Below are 21,150 nucleotides of genomic sequence, written 5' to 3' on the forward strand. Positions count from 1 at the left end.
ATGTTTTAGAATGCTAGTAGTTTTTATCACAGCTTTCTGTATTGCCTTAGTAGAAATCTTGTTTACTGTATTTTCTTCAATTCTTATAGGGAATTAGAAACTTTTTAGCTCAACAGATTAAAAGATAATCAGCAGACTTAATTTAAAGTTCACTGTCTTGTAACACATTGCACCAGCCAAAATGTAGCCCCACTGTCAATGCTGTTCTTGAACATGGGACGAATTGGTTGACATTCATAAGCAGCTGGAAATCACCCTGACTACTCTCAAACAATTGGCAGTTGCTACGAACTGGTGTGCTGGAAGAGATCCTGAGAGTTGTATGATACTGGTACCAGAGGTACCTCACATACTATCCAATTCTGTGGATCCTGTCTCCTCTGCAGAAAGTACAGGATCTGTCATTACTCGTCCACTTGACTGCGAGTGTCATGTCAATGGTAAGTCTAGGTGTTCTGCACAAGGTGGACTGGGACCAGGGAGGACTCAGGATGTTGTACCGATCTCCCAAACCAATAAGTTTAAGCTACAGCAGGACAAGATTGTCAGGTGCAACTGTGGGTGAGAGGGTGCAAGAGATGGGGAGTGGAAAAGGTGTAAAACAAACAAGAGATCAGTGTGTGAAGACTCCAATAACTGCAAAAAGGAATCTTATTGAATGATCTAATAATGGAAATTCCAGGTTGGAATAGCTACAATATAATGAAAAGGCTAGATTTCTGCTCATCATAAAGATGTCATGTTGAGTTGTAGACAGGGACAACAAAAAGACTGTTTCACATTCAGTTTTTGGCCAAAGCCTTCTTTAGAAAAGAAAACACACACATTCACACAAGCTAGAGCACCTCACACACATACATCATAGCCAACTCCAGCCTTTATGCCCAGAATACAACTGTCATATTGACTGAAGGCAGCAGGGAAGGATGAGGGAAGGATTAGCAGTGCACAGGTGGGGGAAAGAGAAGTTAGCACTGCCCAGTGCAGCGTGCATGGACTACATGACAGCAAGACAAGGCTGACAAGTGCACCTGTGAGTGAGAGGGCACAGTGGATGAGGACTGGAAAAGGAGAGGCACAGAGAAGGGAAAAAGATGGTTGGTGCCTTGGCAAAGAGTGGAGAACAGTGAGAGTGAAGGGATGTGAAATGGGATGATGTGATTGGTTAGAGGGGAAGGAAACTGTTGGATGAAGGGTTTGGGGGTAGTACACCATTAGTGATTGAAGCTGAGATAATTTTGGGAGCAGGGAATGTATTGTAAGAATAATTCCCACCTGCACAATTCAGAAGAGCTGGTGGTGGAGCTGAGGGTCCAAATGCATTGGGTTGTGAAGCAACCATTAAAATCAAGCATTTTATGTTTAGCTGCATGTCATGCCACAGGGTGGTCTCCTTTGCTCTTAGCTACAGTTTGATGGTGGCCATTCATCCTCATGGAAAGCTGGATGGTAACCATACAAAAATAACAGTTTGTACAATGATTGCAACAGAGCTGGTATATGACATGGGGGTAGCCCAGCCCATGATGGTGTAGTATCGGCCTCTGACAGGACCAAAATAGGAACTGCTGGGTGAGTGTGTTGGGCAGGTCTTGCACCTGGGTCTATCACAGGAATATGATACCTGTGGCAAGGTGTTGGGATTGGGAGTGACGCAGGGATCAGCATAGTGTGCAAGGCAGTTCTTGTTGCTGTAGATACCATACTCAGGTGGCCAGGCTGTATGGGAAGGATTTTTTGACATGAAAGGGATGACAGCTGTCAAAATGTAGGTACTGTTCATGATTGGTGGGTTTGCTGTAGACAGAGGTATGGATGGAGTCATCAAAAAGGAGGAGGACAGCGTCCAGGAAGGTGGCACACATGATTGAGGAGTACCACATGTAGCAGATGGGAGAAGGTGTTAATGTTGTGAAGGAATGAGGATAGGGTGTCTTCACCCAGAGTTTATTTTAACAAAAATTCTATACCCTCACAAATGCTGCCCCATTTAAATTATAATTTGTTCATATTTTCTTAATAATTTAACTCAAATATTAAACTTTATAATATGAATCTTTTTTTTCATATACAACAAATACCTAAAAATTAATTATGTTTGCCTTTTTTTTTCCTAGTTCAGTAATCATTATTTAACTCAATATTTTTGCACTATTTCTGCTTTGCTTTTTAAAAGCTGTTAATCTGAATTCCCATTTGTTGACTTCATGAACTTCCCCAACTGACAGAGTCTGGTTCAGTGGAATGATACTGCTGTAGGTGGGATTGGTACCAGTTGCCTGGAGGTGATTATGGGATGAGCTTCTGCTGCTGTCATTCCTTACAGTGGCTCAGTTACTGTGTAGCAAATCAGTGGGGACCTGGCCAGTGATACTTGCATCTGATACTGTCTGGAGTCTTCATGAATCACAGGTAACCAAATGCTGGATGTTAGGGAAATACTTCAGGACATCTGGACATTGGTGAGCTGTGGTGGCAAAGATCTTTTTCCACCCAACTGGATCATAGTTCTCCTTACACACTGCTCTATTTATTAACTGGACTCCCCCTTTGGGCAGTTCCTCCTTCTTCAAGACTTATGTAGTTGGGGTTGGGGTTGTTTTGGGGAAGGAGATCAGACAGTGAGGTCATCGGTCTCATTGGATTATGGAAGGATGGGGAAGGAAGTCAGCCATGCCCTTTCAAAGGAACAATCCCAGCATTTGCCTGGAGTGATTTAGGGAAATCACGAAAAACCTAAATCGGGATGGCCAGACGCGGGATTGAACCGTCGTCCTCCCGAATGCGAGTCCAGTGTCTAACCACTGCGCCACCTTGCTCGGTACTTCTGTAGTTCTCATCAGTGCTGGATCTTCCCTCCATTTAGCACATACATCATTTTATGCAGTGATGATGGATATTTCATCCATTGTGCTGTGTTCTATCAAAGGATTCCTTGAAAGGCGGTTGGCATCCTTTGTGTTCACTTTTGTATAACACTTTGATGTTCTAGTTACGAATCCTCAGTGAGTGAGGCAGCACAGTGGTTAGCACAGTGGACTTGTATTCAGGAGAATGTTAGTTCAAATCCGTATTCAGCTATCCAGATGAAGGTTTTCCATGACATCCCCATACTGTTCCAAGTAAATACTGGGCTGGCTCATTTGAAAGGGCATGGCCAATTTTCTTCCCGGCCTTGAAACATATCAGGCTTGTGATCTGTTACTAATGACCTTGATGTCAGTGGGACATTACAACTAATTTCCTTCTGAAGCCTTCCCATTTCACCAGTCAACCTGACAAGTCCATCAGGCTAGAGAATAGTGATCCATCACAATAGTGAATGGCTTCACAAATAAATACAGTTGGAAGTTGTTGATGGCCTAAACAACGTATTCTTATTTGCTTGCATAGTAGTTCAATTTGGACTTGGGGAATACTCTGGAAGCAACTTTCCAGCCTCTTCTTGAACCTGCATTAGAACTGCACCTGTCCCAAAACCACCAGTGTGGAGTTCTGTCTTGACATTCTCATAATACAATGCAAGGACTGGAGAAAATGTTAGTGGTCTATTAAGGAGAAGGAAAGATCTTTCTGGTACCTCATTCAACAGAAATTTGCTGTTACCTTGTGGCAGTTCTTGCTGGGGACACACCTCAGTACTGACGCCCTTTGTGCATCACTGATAGCATGAGCAACTTCTCAAATTGTGAATGTGCCATAGAGTCAGACAGTCTATGACTGCTCTATTTTCTTTGAATTTGGATGCACTCCATTCATGATTTCCTAGATGCCTCCAGAATTTTATTTCTTGTAAGCAGAGATTCACTTATTTGGCTTCCATAGAAACCTGAAGTCTGAACATACTTCAACAGAATTATCAGGCAGCTTAGTATTGTTCAAAAGTCTTTGAAAAATGACTATGTCATCTAGATAGCAAAGATGTGTTATCCATTTATGTTTCAAAGGATTTTGTTCAAATAAATTTGAAGGTTGCTCAAACATTACACAGCCAAAATGGCATAAATCACATAGAACATTAGCAGTTGTGAACAAGTATTTTCCTGGTCAGCCTCATCAACTTCAATTTCACAGAAGCCTGTCTGCAAGTCCATATCTGAGAAATACTTTACTTCTTTCAGGCAGTCAATGGTGTCATCAATGCATGGGAAATGACAGACATCTCTCTTCATGATTTGGTTCAGTCATTGATAGTTGTTGCAGAAACATCATCATGTGTCATCCCTCCTTCTCCACAAGGACCACAGGAGAGGCCTAAGGACTCTTTGAAGTTTCAGCGATGTCATCTTGCAGCATCGTCTCAACTTTCTACTGGATTATTACCTGTCTTTCAGCTGGCAACATTATGTATGTGCTGGCTAATTGGTGAACGCTCCTGTGTTGGTAGTATTTTACGATGGGCAGCTGGGTCAGTCTTTTCTCTACTCTGGATTTGAAAAGATCTAAAAATTGAAGGACAATGTCTATTGCTTGCCAGTGCTGTTTCTCTGTTAGACTACTGACATTCTGATAGCAGCTTGCTCCCCTGTGCGAGCATGATTTTTTGTCAATGACACCCTGTTGCCACTCCGGGAATGGTTTGGCTGTCTCCATGCACATACCTTTATGGATGAGTTGTGGCTGCTCATGATGGATAGTGATCCAAAATTCTCCTTCACCATTTACAGTGCTTATGATCTTGTTGGCAGGTAGCTTTCTTTAGTTAGCCTGAGCTTTAACAATTGACAAAAGCTTCACAATTTAACTGAGGATCTTAACTGATGCTGGGAACTCTTCTTGTTGATAATGCAGAATATTCACTTCTTCAGTGGCAAATAACCATCCAGAGCGATTTTTGTTATGTGTACTTGGAATAGCTTTGTCAATCTGGAAATTTGTGGTAAGTTCCTATGGGACCAAACAGCTGAGGTCATCGGTTCCTAGGCTTACACACTACTTATTATAACTTAAATTAACTTATGCTAAGGACAATACACCCACCCATACCCGGGGTAAGACTTGAACCTTTGACGGGGGAAGCTGCATGAACCATGGCAAGGTGCTTCAGACCGTGCAGCTACCCCACACAGCTGTCAATCTGGAGCTCTAATCTCCCAGTCTATGACTGCTTGTAATGCCTGCAAGAAGTCTCATCTGAGAATAATATTGTGACTACATTCTGTTGAAACAACAAATCCTAAGGGCTGTGTTCTGTCATTCATAGTTTCTTCTGTAATATATTTTCCTGTCATCTAGATATGTTTCCCATTTGGACTTTCTGCACAATCACTTTCATATCATGCAACATAGTCTTCTTTAGCTGATGATGATAAGCATTCAACATTACAAAAAAGAACCCCTGAGTCAACTAGCATCTACACATGTTGTCCATGGATGTTGACATCCATGATGTTCCTGACATCTTGACGGAAATCATCCATGGATTGTTTGCATCTGTGGCAGCCTCAGTTTCATAGGTGATTGCCTCACAAAGATTTTCCAAAGTTGGTGGCTAGGCAAGCATCTGGAATGTCTGTGCAGCAATGGAGAATATCTATGGCATGTTAGGGAGTAACCTTGTCTAGGGTATAGTGATGGGCTTCATCCCACAGGTCAACTATAACCATCTGCAGAAGACTGGAATGTATATAAATGTTGTGATTGTGGATATCTGGCAGCATAAAGCTTCTCAGAAACTTGTATTCCTTCTCTGTAGTGACAAATAACATGTTCAGGGCTTCCACAGTGGAAATGCACTAGCACATTTTCCTCTGTCTTCCAACTGGTTGTATTTCTATAGGGTTTTATTTTTGGTGTAGGAGCTGGTTGTGCTTGTGTTGGTCAGGTGCTGGGTTGTTGTTTGATTGCTGCAATGTAGCTATCAGCTGGCCTAGTCAATTCTTCCTGGTACATCTGTTGTTCAACATTCTTTTCTGTCATCTGAAGGACATGTTAATATTCATGGCTGTTATCTCTTGATTACTCAGTCCAACAGTTCTGGCTGCCACAAAATGCTGTACCTCTTTTCTCACTACCTGGAGTATGAGAGGTAGCGGTAGTCATCCACAACTGCCATAGGGACCACATTTGAGAGTCAGTCATACTTCTGATGTCACATTCTTTTCTGTTGCATTTCCTTGATGAAGTGTGAGATTTTGTTAGCTTCTGTCATATTTCGGTTCATAATGAGGCCTATGGAAAATATTCTATATGTATGATTGTGTCATTTCCCTGTGACATTTGGTGCTGTTCTTCAATTTTCCTTTTTCTAAAAACACTAGCTTCTGATTGTCACCAAATGTTTTCCTCAGTTTAGTTTGGAATTTATTCAAGCTATTCAGTTTCTCTTTGTTGATGTTGAAACACTGCTGGGTTTTGCTGTCCAAGTAAAAATATATACACTCTCTCCCTATGCCCATTCATCCTAACTGATAACTTGGTGGTAGTAATGATGATGTAAAAGATGGAACAGTTTCTGCGGTACAGCAGGTAAACAACATGTCATTTAACATGTGTCCCTCCCTTTGATTGTATACGTCTTGCCAGTTACAGGGCTTTTACAGGTGGTGGTAGGAAGGTGCACATGGCAAGTCTTGCAGGGGGGATGGTCACAGGGGTAGGAGCCATAGGATAGAGAGATGGCTGCAGAAGGAGTATAAGATCTTACGAGGATACTGCAGAGATTGGGAAGGTGAAAAAAAGCTACTCTAGGTATGGTGGGCAAAATATCAGACAGAATGGATCTCATTTCAGGGTATGATTTTACGACGACATTGTCATGTCAAAGTAGCTAATTAATACATTCAAGACTGGATAATATTGAGTGACATGTGGTGTGCTCCAAAGCTGTTTTTTCGGAAGGATCAGCAGTACCAAGATTGGATGTCATGGCCCAGAAAATCTGCTTTTGAACTAGGCTGGTGGGGTAATTACATCCAGTGAAAGCTGAGGTGAGAATGGCAATGTTTTTCTGGAAAGAATCTGCATCCAAACAAATACATTTGCCTCCAATGCCAATTCTTTATGCGAGGGAACATTTGACATGGAAAGGATGGCAGCTGTCAAAAAGTAAGTACTAATGTTTGTTAGTAGGTTTAAGGTAGACAGAAGTGCGTATCTGGCCTTCAGTGAGGATGAGATTAACATCAAGGAAAGTGGCATGGGATCTGGAACAGAACCACATGAAATATAGTTGGGAGAATGTATTTACAGATTCCAGAAATTTTAACTGGTCAGCCTCACCATGAATCCATATTGCAAAGATTAAAAAAAAAGCACTTCTTCTGCCAGGTGTGTACTGTGCAACTCATTGCCAGTTCAGTGCCACCTGTGTTGTTGACCTGGCTTGTTCTGTTCATCTGCAGTGACTGTTTTTGCTACTGCTGTTTTGTTTTTGCCTCATTTTTTATGATGACAAGTCTAAGTGAACAAAGTCCAGCTGTGAAATTTTGATTTCTACTCTGTAAAAATGCAGCTGAAACTCTTATAATTTTGAAAATGGCTTACCAAGATGCTATGGGAGAAACTCGAGTGCATGAGTGATTTGCTTGATTTAAAAATGGCAACACATTGACTGATGAAAACCTCATCCTGGACATCCATCAATAGCCCGAATCGACGAAAATATTGAAAAAATTTGAGAGCTTGTGCTCACAGACTGTTGACAGACAACTGATTAATTGTCAGATACTAGTGGGTTATCTTAGAGATTGGTTCAGTGAATTTTAATGGAAGATTTGAGTGTACAGGAAACTGGTTATTCCACCATGACAATGAGCCTGCACACAGCCATCCCTGTTAAAGACAGTTTTTGGCTAAAAATGGCATGGTTCCCCACACCACACATCTTACATACCTGACCTGGTTCCATGTGACTTTTTATTATTTCTTTCCACACATGAAAAAAAAAGAGGAAGGAGCTGTCAGCCATTTCTAAATATGACTACAAAAAATGTTTTGAACAGTGTCTGCACTGGTGGGACAAATGTATTAATGTATTAGTTGTAATGGGGAGTATTTTGAATGGAATAGGGTTGTTTTGTAAACAATTTGAAAATATATAGCTTTTAAAAAATAATTTTGATTTTTTTTTTATTTTGTTTTGGATACCCCCTTGTATCTAAACCAAACCAGGGGTTGAAGGCTTATGGATCTCAGGAAAGCCCCCTCCAAGCAACCCATGAAAAGGTTGGCACAGGAAGGAGCCATCCAGGTTTCCATCACCATATTCCTGATCTTTTTGTGTGTCTGCCACTCAAAGATGAAGTAGTTCTTGGTAAGTATAAAGCTGATTAAGGTGAGCATGGGTTTGGAATCAGGTGGGCACTGACTGAGGAAATGTTCAGCAGTAGACAGACGATGTACATGGGAGATGTTGATATAGAGGGAGGTGGCATCAATGGTGACAAGCAAGGTGTGGTGGGAAACGGACAGGCATGGATTTCAGATGATCTAGGCCTTAGTTGGTGTCTTCAATATAGGAGGGAACTCTTTGTACTATGAGTTGCAGCTTCTGATCAGCTAAGGCAGATATACCTTCAGTGGATGCTTTGGGTTTGTGGATCTTAGGAAGATGGTAAAAGGTGTGTGGTTTGGGGTGGGGTAGGAAGTTCTATGGATTGAGGTGCTAGTTCTTGTGAGGATGTGAGGTTTTAAGGAGGGACTGCAGTTCAGTTTGAATCATGGGGATAGGATCTAGATGATAGATGCTGTATGTAATTATGTCAGATAGCTGGCATAGACCTTCGCTAACATACTCCTTTTGGACAAGTATGGCATATTCTTTGTCTACTGGGAGGATAATTATGGAGTCATTAGCTCTTAGGGAACAGAGAGATTAGAGTTCTGCAGAGGACAGGTTAGGTCAAGTTGTAGAGACCTGAGGAAAGGAAAAGTTTTCAGATTGGATTGTGAAGTGTTATTTCCAGTTGACATTATGTGCTTCACCAAAACAGCATGATTAAATGCACATTTAGGGCTGAAAGTGAGACCCTTGGATAATAAAGATAATTCAGGAGAGGAGAATGTTTTAAACGAGAGGTTGAGAACAGTGTACTGTTGTGACTAGTACTTATGATTATGAGTTATTATTGGTCTGGGAGGCAGTGGTAAGTAAAGACTGTGGGATGCTAAGGAGCTCAGTTTGTAGGAAAGGAGTGCTGGTTGATGGCATGGCTCTTTAGGAAGCTGCAGAGGGACAGGAATGGAAACAATGCTATTGATGTAGTTTAGGGGAAGAGAGGATAGCTTTTTGAGGTGAAATCAGGTGTGTTGTTGCAGTTTGAAGTTGGATTGGCTGATGATACCATCTAAGGAAAAATGAGGGGCAGATAAATGCAGCATTTTGTAGAAGGAGAGAAGTCTGGTGGAGGGGAAACTGGCAGATTAGGTATATAGGTCATAGATTAACCAGGTAAATGCAAGAGATTTCTGTATTCGAAACTAGAAAAAGAGCCTGGTGTAGAGTAGAATTACACCAGAAAGAGGGACTTCCAATGTTAGGCCTTTTGGAGTAACTACAAGTGACAAGCAGGTTTCAAGAAACAGAAAGTGAGACCTTAGTTTTTATAGTGTAAAAGCATATCTTCAAAAGAATGGATGTAATTTGTGGTGGGATTCATAATGGCAACAGAGGATAGTTTGGAGTGTTAAAAATGGTGGGAGTTGCAAAAAAGAGAAGCAGAGGATGGAAAAAGAAAAACAGAAGCAAAAACTCGAAAAAAAAAAATCAGGAAAATTCATACAAAAATCATGACAACAGACAATGGTTAAGATGAGGCAATGAGTGGGCAAGAATTTCTCACCAGGAAAGTGGTCTATATGATACAAAAAACTCATTGAAAAAGAAAAAGATCAATATGGAAAGTAGTGAAGAGAGACAAAATTTTAAAAACTGGGTAAACATAAAGGAAAAGTCATAGGAGGAAATTTGTTAAAGCAATGTAGGTGATGGCAGTGAAAGTCAGTCAGAGTGGTTTGGCGAAAAATAAATGCACAAAAATGTGAAAGAATTATGTATAAACCAGTTAAGTGGAGGATGGGAAAGAAAATAGCTGTCAAATTTGCAAATAAATTGGCGAAAGATGATCAGAAGAAGGCTGTCCAATGCAGTGAACCGCAAACAAATTGTTACAGGCAAATTCATAAATAAGAATGGAATTTTTACATGTAACCCCATAAATAACAATGGACCAATCTACATTCACAGAAATCAGCACTAGAAAATATGTAGTGGCAAAGTATTAACTAATCTTGGTGATTCAGATAAGTAAATGAACAGACAGGCACGTAAGGTAGAAAACAGGAGACAGTTTGAACAACTGCACATTTTTTATTGATTTGATGCATCTTTCTGAGATAATTCTAAATAAAATAGAGTTCTTCCCCAATTTTATTTTTTTCTCGATTTCAGTCCCATCTGTCAATGGTTTAAAAAATGTTTCAGACCTAACTTGATTACATTTTTCTGGAGAATTCAAATCTACAATAAAAAAATGGGTGTTTCCATTTAAAATTTAAAAGTTGCTCCCCAACCCATCCAAGGGGGCGGGGGATGGAGGTCATGTGTAGTATTATTTGATGTCCCCCTTTGTGCTTAAGAACTTGTCTTACCCATGATTTTTACATGATGTATAGCTTTTGATATAATCTCATCTGAAACTTCAGATGCACCACCCTGATCAATTTGATGGAATGATAATATTTGATATTGATATGAGCTTTAAATGTTTTTGATAAGAAGAGAGGAGGATATGGTATAATCCACCTGTTGTCAATTTCAACGTCAACATTTCTCATTCTGGTTGTTGCTGTATGACCTCCATCTTCTCATTTTTCGAATGTATATTGTGAACATTCATCATCATCATGTGTGTTTCATGGACTAAGTCTCAGGGATATTTTTCCATACATCTGTTTTCTACCACACAAGGAGATTGTGGATTCATTGCTCCACATGGTCCAAGCACCATGATTCTCATCACAATACCAAACAACAATGGATTACCTTCAAGATTATATGTTTCTGCACAAATTATATTTTGAGTTTGAGCTGCATGTATTTTTGTTTAGTGCCATATGAGAATAAACGGTTGTGGAAGTCCTCTCTTCTACCATTCAGTCACATACATCCAGCAGTACGTTTTACCAAAAATGTGGTGCTGCACAATTAAGTCCAACAGTTCAGCGAGTTTTTGCTTGAATATTCTTGCAGTCAAACTGAGTCAGTTAGATGGATACTGACAGGCCAATGGAAGCTCTTATATCTTGTCCTACGCTGGATTGAACGTAAATGTGATGTAAAAGTAAGGGCAGCCATATTAATGTATTTGTGTCACAGCATCTTGTGCATAATGATGCAAATACTGTGGGCTGCCATTGAACATTGCTAGAAGTATGACCATTTTGCCACTGTTGGAAACATTTTCATCATTTGCAATTACATCTCATAAATAAATGTATTCTTCTGAATGAAATGATGTTTGATTTAAGTGAATGAATAACAAATGTTATGATTTAGTTTTGTTGTACATGTCTACTACATACTGATGAAATACTTGATGGCATTGCAAAATATGATTTCTTCCATTCTGAGGTATCATTATGCAGTATGAAAAATAATTCACCATTGATACTTTTTATTGAGTTGTTCACTTGTAAGAATAAAAAAAAAGAAGAAGAATGTAAGTTACACTTACAAATATTTGTAAGTAAAAATGAAAACCAGTTTTTACCTGAATTGAACTAGTTTGCATAATATTGAAATCATATTCATCTTGCCTGTCCCAGAAAATTGAGGGGTACTGCAGTGTATTGCATGATAAGAGTGTTTCAACTACATGTGGAATTATATTATTCTGTCACTGAAGAAGTATATCACACATATCTTGTTGTTCACCAACTATGATAATACCAGCTTCATTGATGGTAGGTGCGTTGTAGCATTTGGCATGCTGTCTGAGTGATGTTAAGTGAGCTCATGTTTGAAATGCATAAGTATCCACCTTTAAGATGTCAACTGAAGTTTGAATAATTTTATCAGTACATTGAGTTGGTGAAAAATGTTTGCAAATAGGATATTAATGTGACACTTGGGGCCTGGAATTGCACTGCAGTATTGATCAACTTATGCATATCATTACCCATAAAGTAGATTTGTAGAGACTTATGTTCAGCATCAGAAAAGGGTACAAATGAACCAACAATGTAATATATTTGTCCTAGAATTTTGAAAGCAGGCATGTAATGATCCTAGAATACTTTGTCACCTCCAAAAGATGACAGCTGAAATGGTGATATGTATTTGCAAATTTTCTGCAAAAAATGTTTGGAATCAGGTGATGCCTGAAAGCAATGGCAGCAATGGATCAGGTGCTGTATGCAATGTAAGCAGATTACCTTTGCCATTTGCACAGCACATTCCTGGTATTTCATAGTTGAATGTAAGTCAGTTGCAATGTGCACTCACCTTATCCACTTTGCTGATATTTACACTGAGCTGCAAACTGTAATCATAATTAACATCAAACTGATGTGAAGCAAAATTCAAATCAACATGTACCAGTCATCGAGACTAAGAAGCTCATGAATGTTCCCTTTCAATTCTCACTGCATGTTGGTCTTCTGACTCTGATTGCATGATAGGGTGCCTCATGAGCATTCTCTTTCAATTTTTGATGCATGTTGTTCTTCTGATTCAGATGCACGTGACTGGAAGTATGTAAACATTCTCTTTCAATTTTTGCCACATGTTGATCCTGAGATACTTGCAATTCGTAAACAATCTGCTTCATTGCTCACTGGTCATTCCTGGTTTACTTGAGAAGCTCGAATTCATTTATTTCTACATTCTGCCTAAATGCTGCAATCTTAGAGCTACTAAATGACGAATGTTTGGGAGGCATATTTTTTGATAAATTAATCAACTTGATATACACTTATATAAATAAAATATCATGCACTGATTCGCTGAAAAAATTGAAAAATTACTATTTCCACTGGAAAATTTTGATTAGGTATAACTCACACTTATTGGCTTTGAAATCAGTAGACACAATAAAATGCTGATTTGTTTGTCTTTCATCACATTAAAATATATCACTTTGCCAGTATGACATGCTTTTCATGCGCTGTAAGTTAATTGTACATACTCTGCCTATAACCCTCGTGCAAGTGCAAGCAATAAGTTGACAAAGTTTTATCACAATCACATGAACAGTATGGCAGTTCATGAAATATGAACAAACAAACATCAATTTTATATACTAGATTGTATGCACCTACAGATCAACCAGCCGTTTCAGCAAAATAATCTACTTAACTTATCACAAATGGTTTCGGACCTCACCTTTCCACTGTCAAAGTAGGTTGTGACCTTATCACAAAAATATATGATTCTTTCAAGACTAAGAAAAGCAACCTGCACAACTCTTCTGGTATTGAGGAAAGCTTTTGAGACTGTCTCCCAAGGTATACCTATCAAAAAGCTCCAGTACTAAGGAGTTGGAGGAAAAAATCTACATCTCATTGAGTCATACCTAAGCAATGGAGAGCAAATGGTAACCATAAACGACAAATAATAAGACTCATTAAATATTATCTCATTCAGGGTACATAAACTCTAAGACATAAGAAGAAGCATCATGTATAAATTATCCAAATGGGATAGAAATCAGTAGATGGGATGTACATGTAAAGACAAACAAATAATTGTAATTCCAGAAAAACTGGATGATATATCCAAGAGAAAGAGCTTCACAAATAGAGCAAGCCAATAACACATTGATACACCACTGGTCCCAGTTATTCAGCTTGGCTTTGATTGACAGGGTTATTGAATGTTCTCCTGAGGGGTATTGTACCACATAATATACAACTGGTGTGTCAAAATCACAAACTGGTTGGATAACCCTGTTCATAATGCTCCAAATGTTCTCAGTTTGAGAGAGATCTTACTATCTTCCTGGCCAAATAGGTTTTGACAAGCATGAACACAATCAGTAGAAACTCTCACTGTGTCCAGGTTGCATTATCTGCTGAAATGTAAGCTCAGGATGGTTTGCCTTGATGAGTAACAAAACGGGGAGCAAAATATCATCGAATACCGCTGTGCTGTAAGAATGTGATGGATGACAACCAAAGGGGTCCTGATGTGAAAGTAAATGGCATCTCCAGGCCATAGTTCCTGGTTGTCTAGTCATGTGGTTGGGTGACAGTCAGGTTGGTACCCACTGCTGTCCGTGGTGTCTCCGGACACATCTTTACAGGTCATCAGGGCTCAGTTTGAAGTGGGACTCGTCACTGAAGACAATTCTCCTCCAATCAATGTGATTCCACTCCCCAGTGACCAGTGAAGACATGTCTGGAGATGCTCCAGACAACAGTGGGATACCAACTCATAAACACCCACCATACGGTCACAAGTAGGTGTAATGGTCTGGGTGCCATTTATTTTAATAGCAGGGCACCTTTTGTTTTAATCTATGACACTCTTCCAGCACAGTGGAATGTCAGTGCTATTCTACAGCCCATTTTGTTGCTCTTCAGGGCAGGCCATCCTGGGCTTACATTCCTAGCAAGATAATGCCGCTCCTGCACATGGAGAGAACTTCAACTGCTTGTCTTCATGCTTGCCAAAATCTTCCTTGGCCAGTTGTGAAGGTTTGGATCATTAATTAGGGACTAGGCCCTCCAACCAGCTCAGGATGTTGACAATCTGATGCACCAACTGGACAGAATTTGGCACAATATCTGTCCCCCATGAACCATGGACCTTGCCGTTGGTGGGAGGCTTGTGTGCTTCAACGATACAGATAGCATCAGCAGTATCACAGGTGCATCTGTTGAGAGACCAGACAAAAATGTCATTCCTGAAGAGGGACAGCAGCCTTTTCAGTAGTTGCAGGGGAACCAATCTGAATGATTGACTAATCTGGCCTTCTAACATCAATCAAACCAGTCTTGCTGTGCTGGTACTGCAAACAGCTGAAAGCAAGAGGAAAATACAGCCATAACTTTTCCTGTGTGCATGAAGCTTTACTGTATAGTTAAATGATGATGGTACCCTCTTGGGTAAAATATTCTGGATGTAAAATACTCCTCCATTTGGATCTCCGGGCAGGGACTATTCAGAAGGACATCATTATCAGGAGAAACAAAACTGGCATTCTATGGATTGGAGCATGGAAAGTTGGATCCCTTAATCAGGCAGGTAGGTTAGAAAACTTAAAATGGGAAATGGTACGTTACAGTTAAATATAGTGGGAATGAGTTAAGTTGGTTGGCAGGAGCAACAACACTTCTGGTCAGGTGAATACAGGGTTATAAATACAAAATCAAATATGGGTAATGCAGGAGTACATTTAATAATGAATTTAAAAAAAAAAAGGAAAGTTAACACATTATTGTAGACACAATAGACACGGATTTGCACACCTACCACAGTAGTACAAGTTTATTTGCCAAATGGCTCTGCAGATGATGAAGAGGTTGAAGAAATGTATGATGCAAGAAAAGAAATTACTCAGATTGTTAAGGGAGACGAGAATTTAATAGTCAGGGGGACTGTAATTCGATAATAGGAAAAGGAAGAGAAGGAAAAGTAGAAGGTGAATATGAACTGGGGGGTAAGGAATGAAAGAGGAAGCTGTCTGGTAGAATTTTGCACTGAGCATAACTTAATCAAAGCTGACACTTTGTTTGAGAATCACGAAAGAAGACTGTATATATAGAAGAGGCCTGGAGACATCAGAAGATTTCAGACAGATTATATAATGATAAGATAGATATTTAGGAACCATATTTTAAATTGTAAGACATTTCCAGGAGCAGATGTGGACTCCGACGACAATTTATTGGTTATGAACTGTAGATTAATAATGAAGAAACTGCAAAAAGGTAGGGATTTAAGGATATGGGACCTGGATAGCCTGAAAGAACCAGAGGCTGTAGAGAGTTTCAGAGAAGGCATTAGAGGACTATTGACAAGACCAGGGGAAAGACAGTAGAAGAAGAATGGGTAGCTTTGAGAGATGAAATAGTGAAGGCAGCAGTGGATCAACTAAGTAAAAAGGTGAGGGCTAGTAGAAATCATTTGGTAACAGAGGAGATCTTGAATGTAATTGATGAAAGAAGAAAATGCAGTAAATGAAGCAGGCAAAAAGGAATACAAACATCTCAAAAATGCAAAAATGAGAGCAACAGGAACTGCAAAATGGATAAACAGCAATGGCTGGAGGACAAATGTAAGCATGTACAAGCATATATCACTAGGGGTAAGATAGGTACTGTCTACAGGAAAATTAAAGAGACTTTTCAAAAAAGAAACTACCTATACGAATATCAAGAGCTTAGATGGAAAACCAGTCCTAAGCAAAGAAGGGAAAGCAGAAAGGTGGAAGGAGAATATAAAGGGTCTGTACAAGGGCAATGTACTTGAGGGCAATATTATGGAAATGGAAGAGGACATAGATGAAGATGAAATGGGAGATATGACACTGCGTGAAGAATTTGATGGAGCACTGAAAGACCTAAGTCGAAACAAGGCCCCAGGAGTAGACAACATGCCATTAGAACTACTGATAGCCTTGCGAGAGCCTGTGATGACAAAACTCTTCCATCTGGTGAGCAAGATATATGAGAGAGGCGAAATACCGTCAGACTTCAAGAAGAATATAATGATCCAAGTTCCACAGAAAGCTGGCATTGACAGGGTGAAAATTACCAAATTATCTGTTTAATAAGCTATGCCTTCAAAATACTAACACAAATTCTTTACAGATGAATGGAAAAACTGGTAGAAGCCAACCTCGGGTAAGATCAGTTTGGATTCCATAGACATGTTGGAGCACACAACACCGTACTGACCCTACAACTTATCTTAGAAGATAGGTTAAGGAAAAGAAAACCTACACTTCTAGCATTTGTAGACTTAGAGAAAGCTTTTGACAATGTTGATTGGAGTACTCTCTTTCAAGTTATGTAGGTGGCAGCAGTAAAATACAGGGACCAAAAAGTTATTTACAGTTTATAAGAAATGAGATGACAGTTATAAGAGTCAAGGGCCATGAAAGGGAAGCAGTGATTGAGACAAGAGTGAAACAGGGGTGTAGCCTATCCCTGATATTATTCAATCTGTATTTTGAGCAAGCAGTAGGAATTAAAATCCATGGAGAAGAAATAAAAACTTTGAGGTTGTCAATACTGTAATTGTGTCAGAGACAGCAGAGGACCTGGAAGAGCAGCTGAATGGAATGGGCAGTGTCTTGAAAGGAGGATATAGGATGAACATAAACAAAAGCAAAACAAGGTCAATGCAATCTAGTTAAATAAAATCAGGTGATGCTGACAGAAATTAGATTAGGAAATGAGACACTTAATGTAGTAGATGAGTTTTTTATTTGAGAAGCAAAATAACTGATAATGGTTGACTTAGAGACGACATAAAATGTAGACTGCCTATAGCAAGGAAAATGTTTCTGAAGAAGAGAAATTTGCTAGTGTCAAGTATGGATTTAAGTGTCAGGAAGCCTTTTCTGAAAGTATTTAAACAGAGTGTAGCCATGTATGGAAGTGAAACATGCACAATAACTAGTTTAGACAAGAAGAGAATAGAAGCATTTGAAATGTGGTGCTACAGAAGAATGATGAAGATTAGATGGGTAGATTGAGGAGAGGAATTTATGGCACAACCTGAGTAGAGGAAGGGATCAACTGGTATGACACATTCTGAAGCATCATGGGATCACCAATTTAGTACTGGAGAGGAGTGTGGAGGGTAAAAATTGTAGAGAGAGACCAAGAGATGAATACACTAAGCATATTCAGAGGGATGTAGGTTGCAGTAGTTACTCGCAGATAAAGAGGCTTGCTCAGGATGGAGTAGCATGGAGAGCTACATCAAACCAATCTCTGAACCGAAGACCACAGCTACTACAACAAACTACAACACCACATCCATCAGGAGGACATCTAACAACTCTATCAAAACCAAGTCAAATAACTGCTTGCATAATAGCCAGAGGTGCACTAATGTCTTGCTCAGTTTTTGAAGCTCTTCTTCTGAAATTGTAGTCATTGGTTTGTCTGGACATGTACATTGCATCTACTGATTTCAATCTCATTTGGATAATTCATTTGTGTGTTTTTTTTCTTTAAGTGTGTATAACTGGGGATTCTACCCCTACCATGTATCTATATACTAGAAGTTGTAATGTTCCTAAAAAAGCATGCTAAAAAATGGAAATGTATTTATTCAAAATAAATCTGTACATGAACACCATACAAGGGCAAATAGTGACATACACAGACATCATTGTTATACCACACTGTGCAAGAAAGGTGTATATCACTCAGGTTCACATTTGTTTAATAAGCTGCCAAGTAACCTAAAGGCCATAAACAAAATCCATAGCTTTAAAAAATCTGTAATATCATATCTCTTGGAAAACTGTTTTTACTCAGTAACACAGTATCTTGAAAAATAAGTTGGTTGTAACAATATAAAAATGTAATGTAACAATATAGCAATATAAAAATGTAACAATTTATAAATGTAATGTATACACCAATGTAACAGTATATTATTGTAATATCATTTTGTCCTACATCTAAGGTATGGTATATGTACCACAAAGATTCAGGACGTAAATAAATAAATAAATAAATAAATGACTTACCCTCACTTTTGCTGTTTGAGTCAGTATTACACACAGATGATAAACTCTAATCACACCAGTCGTTGATCTGGAGGAGCTGACACACAATGTAAATATAACAATGGATTGATGCACTAACTAGTTCCAGGGAATTTATTTACAAATTAATAATAATAGTAAAACTGAAGACATTGTATCACTGAAGACAACAAAATAATCAAACTCTTAGGTATCTACATAGATCAGAAACTCCGCCAGGTGAGTCAAGTGGAAAAACAGTGTTCCAAACTGTCATGAGTGATTTATCTGTGGTACAAACTGAGGAATAATGTAAGCAAAACACTACTAGTATATGCATACTTTGCATTTTTCCACTCTCACTTAAGCTACAGAAATCTTCTATGTGGTTATCTGCCACAGCTCAAAAACTGTATTGAAGTGGCAAGAAAAGGCTATTAGATATATAACAGCACTCACTCCAAGAGAATCTTCAAAGAGCTCAATATTATGACAGTTCCTAGACTCTAGTTACCTTCTAAATTTTGAAGAATACTTAAAAAAATTTAACCTTAGGATATCTATACATGAACACAACAGAAGAACTGGCCAATCAATTGATATACTCTTCAGTAGGGTTCACAACAGCCACAAACACCTAGGCCCCAGATTTTCCTGTACACATCCAAAAGCTGCACATTCTGTTCCCTACAGTACATTTGAAATTGTTTTAGCAGAGTTGCTTAAAAAGAAAGCATACTTCTCCATAAAAGAGTATGAGGAATCTGATTTAAGTGACATAAAGTTCTGACTATTACTATCATACTGAGTCATAACAAATCCTTGGTTAAAAGTTTCCAGCATGTACAATTTTCACACTGTATATAACAATGTGTCACTGATGTAAATATCATGAAATTTTGTGTACCTCATGTCTCTTAGCTTTATAAGCAAATATTTATGCCAATATCATGTAAAATGTTTGAAAGTGAGTGAACTCTAAACTCTGTTCTGTTCCATCCTTACTGTATTACTGCTGAAACTTTGAGCCTCATTGGTCATATCAATTGTCCCAGACCTCCATCCAGTACATCATACTCCAGATATGCTACTGGTGTATTCCATCCTACCAGAGGCAGTCATCTGTGAAATCAGCCTTTTAACATATCACTTCTGCAACAACAACAGCATGACAACGCAAGTGGGACACACCAATTCACCGTTTCAAAAGACAAGTCTGACTACCAAGTAGCAGAAGATGGTGAATGCCAACAACAGCTTAATGACCTATGCTGTCTGGATCATTAGCTGCATATATGAAAAATGGTCCTCCATTGCATCCTTTCATGCCACAATCTACTTGACCTCAATTTCTATTAGCCCCATTGCTTCACCAAACTCTCTCCTTTTTTGGCCAAAATTTCCATTAGCCTACAACAAACTCTCTACTTGTTCATACTCCCTCTGGCAATTTGTTTCATTTCTGCAACTAATTCTGAATTTTCCAGCAATACATAATTTTTTTGTTATTGATGATTCAGTATGACAGCACTATTAAACATCTACTAAAAATGTCATAACCTCAAAAATTTAATGGCACTTACGGTTTTCCGTGAATATTCATAGCCATCAGGATTGAGAAGTGGACAGATGTGCCACTCAATTTCTTCAGTGAGATATCTATTAGTTTCATTTTCAGCAAGCTGGTTGATAATAAATAATGCCATTGCTGGGGCAATCCATTCTCTGGCATGAATACCAGCATCTATTAGTATGATCGGCTTTTCAAAACCACTTTTCTCAGTTGATATTTTGACCATGTCAAGTCGCCGTTTCTCAAAACTGGTACCAAAGGCTTGTACATGGACTAAAGGTGGATATTTTTTGGCCAATAGATCCAAGTAGTTGCTCATCTGGAATATTATCATTAACAAATGTATATTTGTCAAAATAACTAGATTATAAATATTTTAGCAGAAGTCACGAATGATGGCAGTTGAGTTTAGTCTTGTTCTGAGCATCTGATGTTATGCATTCTCTGTCAGTCAATGAGCATTCAGTGGCGTTTTGAGCACTCAGCTATGAGCACCTTAGCCAGCATGAGTGTTAAACATGCTATAGCAAGTTCTATAGTGAATATTATTCCATGTCTGATGGTAGTGGTAAGCAAAAAATTCTACATTAGTAAGCATGAGACATAATTTGCATGGTATAAGCTTGCTTTGAGTGCAACCCCCTCTATAAGTGCACTGCATTTGTTGTTTGGAACCAACATTGCAATCCCCATCTGTGACTCAACCTGCACAGACCACCATCATTCGTGAATTGGATTACAGTAATTCAACAGAATATTACAGCAAAAATGTTCAGGTGTATTCACTCCCTACTCCCTCCCACCCCCCTCACCAATCCCCCTCCCCCCCCCCCCCTCTCTCTCTCTCTCTCTCTCTCTCTCTCTCTCTCTTTCTCTATCTCTCTTTCATGCTCTCTCTCATTCTGTCTCTTTAAGCAATGGAGGACT

General features: G+C 39.0%; 1 protein-coding gene across 1 annotated transcript in view; it reads right to left on the minus strand.

The window, feature by feature from the left end:
* Window positions 1-20,542, minus strand: part of LOC126412383 (carboxypeptidase B-like) — a 235,916-nt gene extending 215,374 nt beyond the window's left edge. Inside the window, exon 1 of the mRNA XM_050081999.1 lies at window positions 20,234-20,542. Coding sequence (XP_049937956.1) covers window positions 20,234-20,542 — 309 coding nt within the window. The remainder of the gene's footprint in view (window positions 1-20,233) is intronic.
* Window positions 20,543-21,150: the final 608 nt, after the last annotated feature.

The sequence above is a fragment of the Schistocerca serialis genome, chromosome 1, assembly GCF_023864345.2.
Source record: "Schistocerca serialis cubense isolate TAMUIC-IGC-003099 chromosome 1, iqSchSeri2.2, whole genome shotgun sequence".
Lineage (NCBI taxonomy): Eukaryota > Metazoa > Arthropoda > Insecta > Orthoptera > Acrididae > Schistocerca > Schistocerca serialis.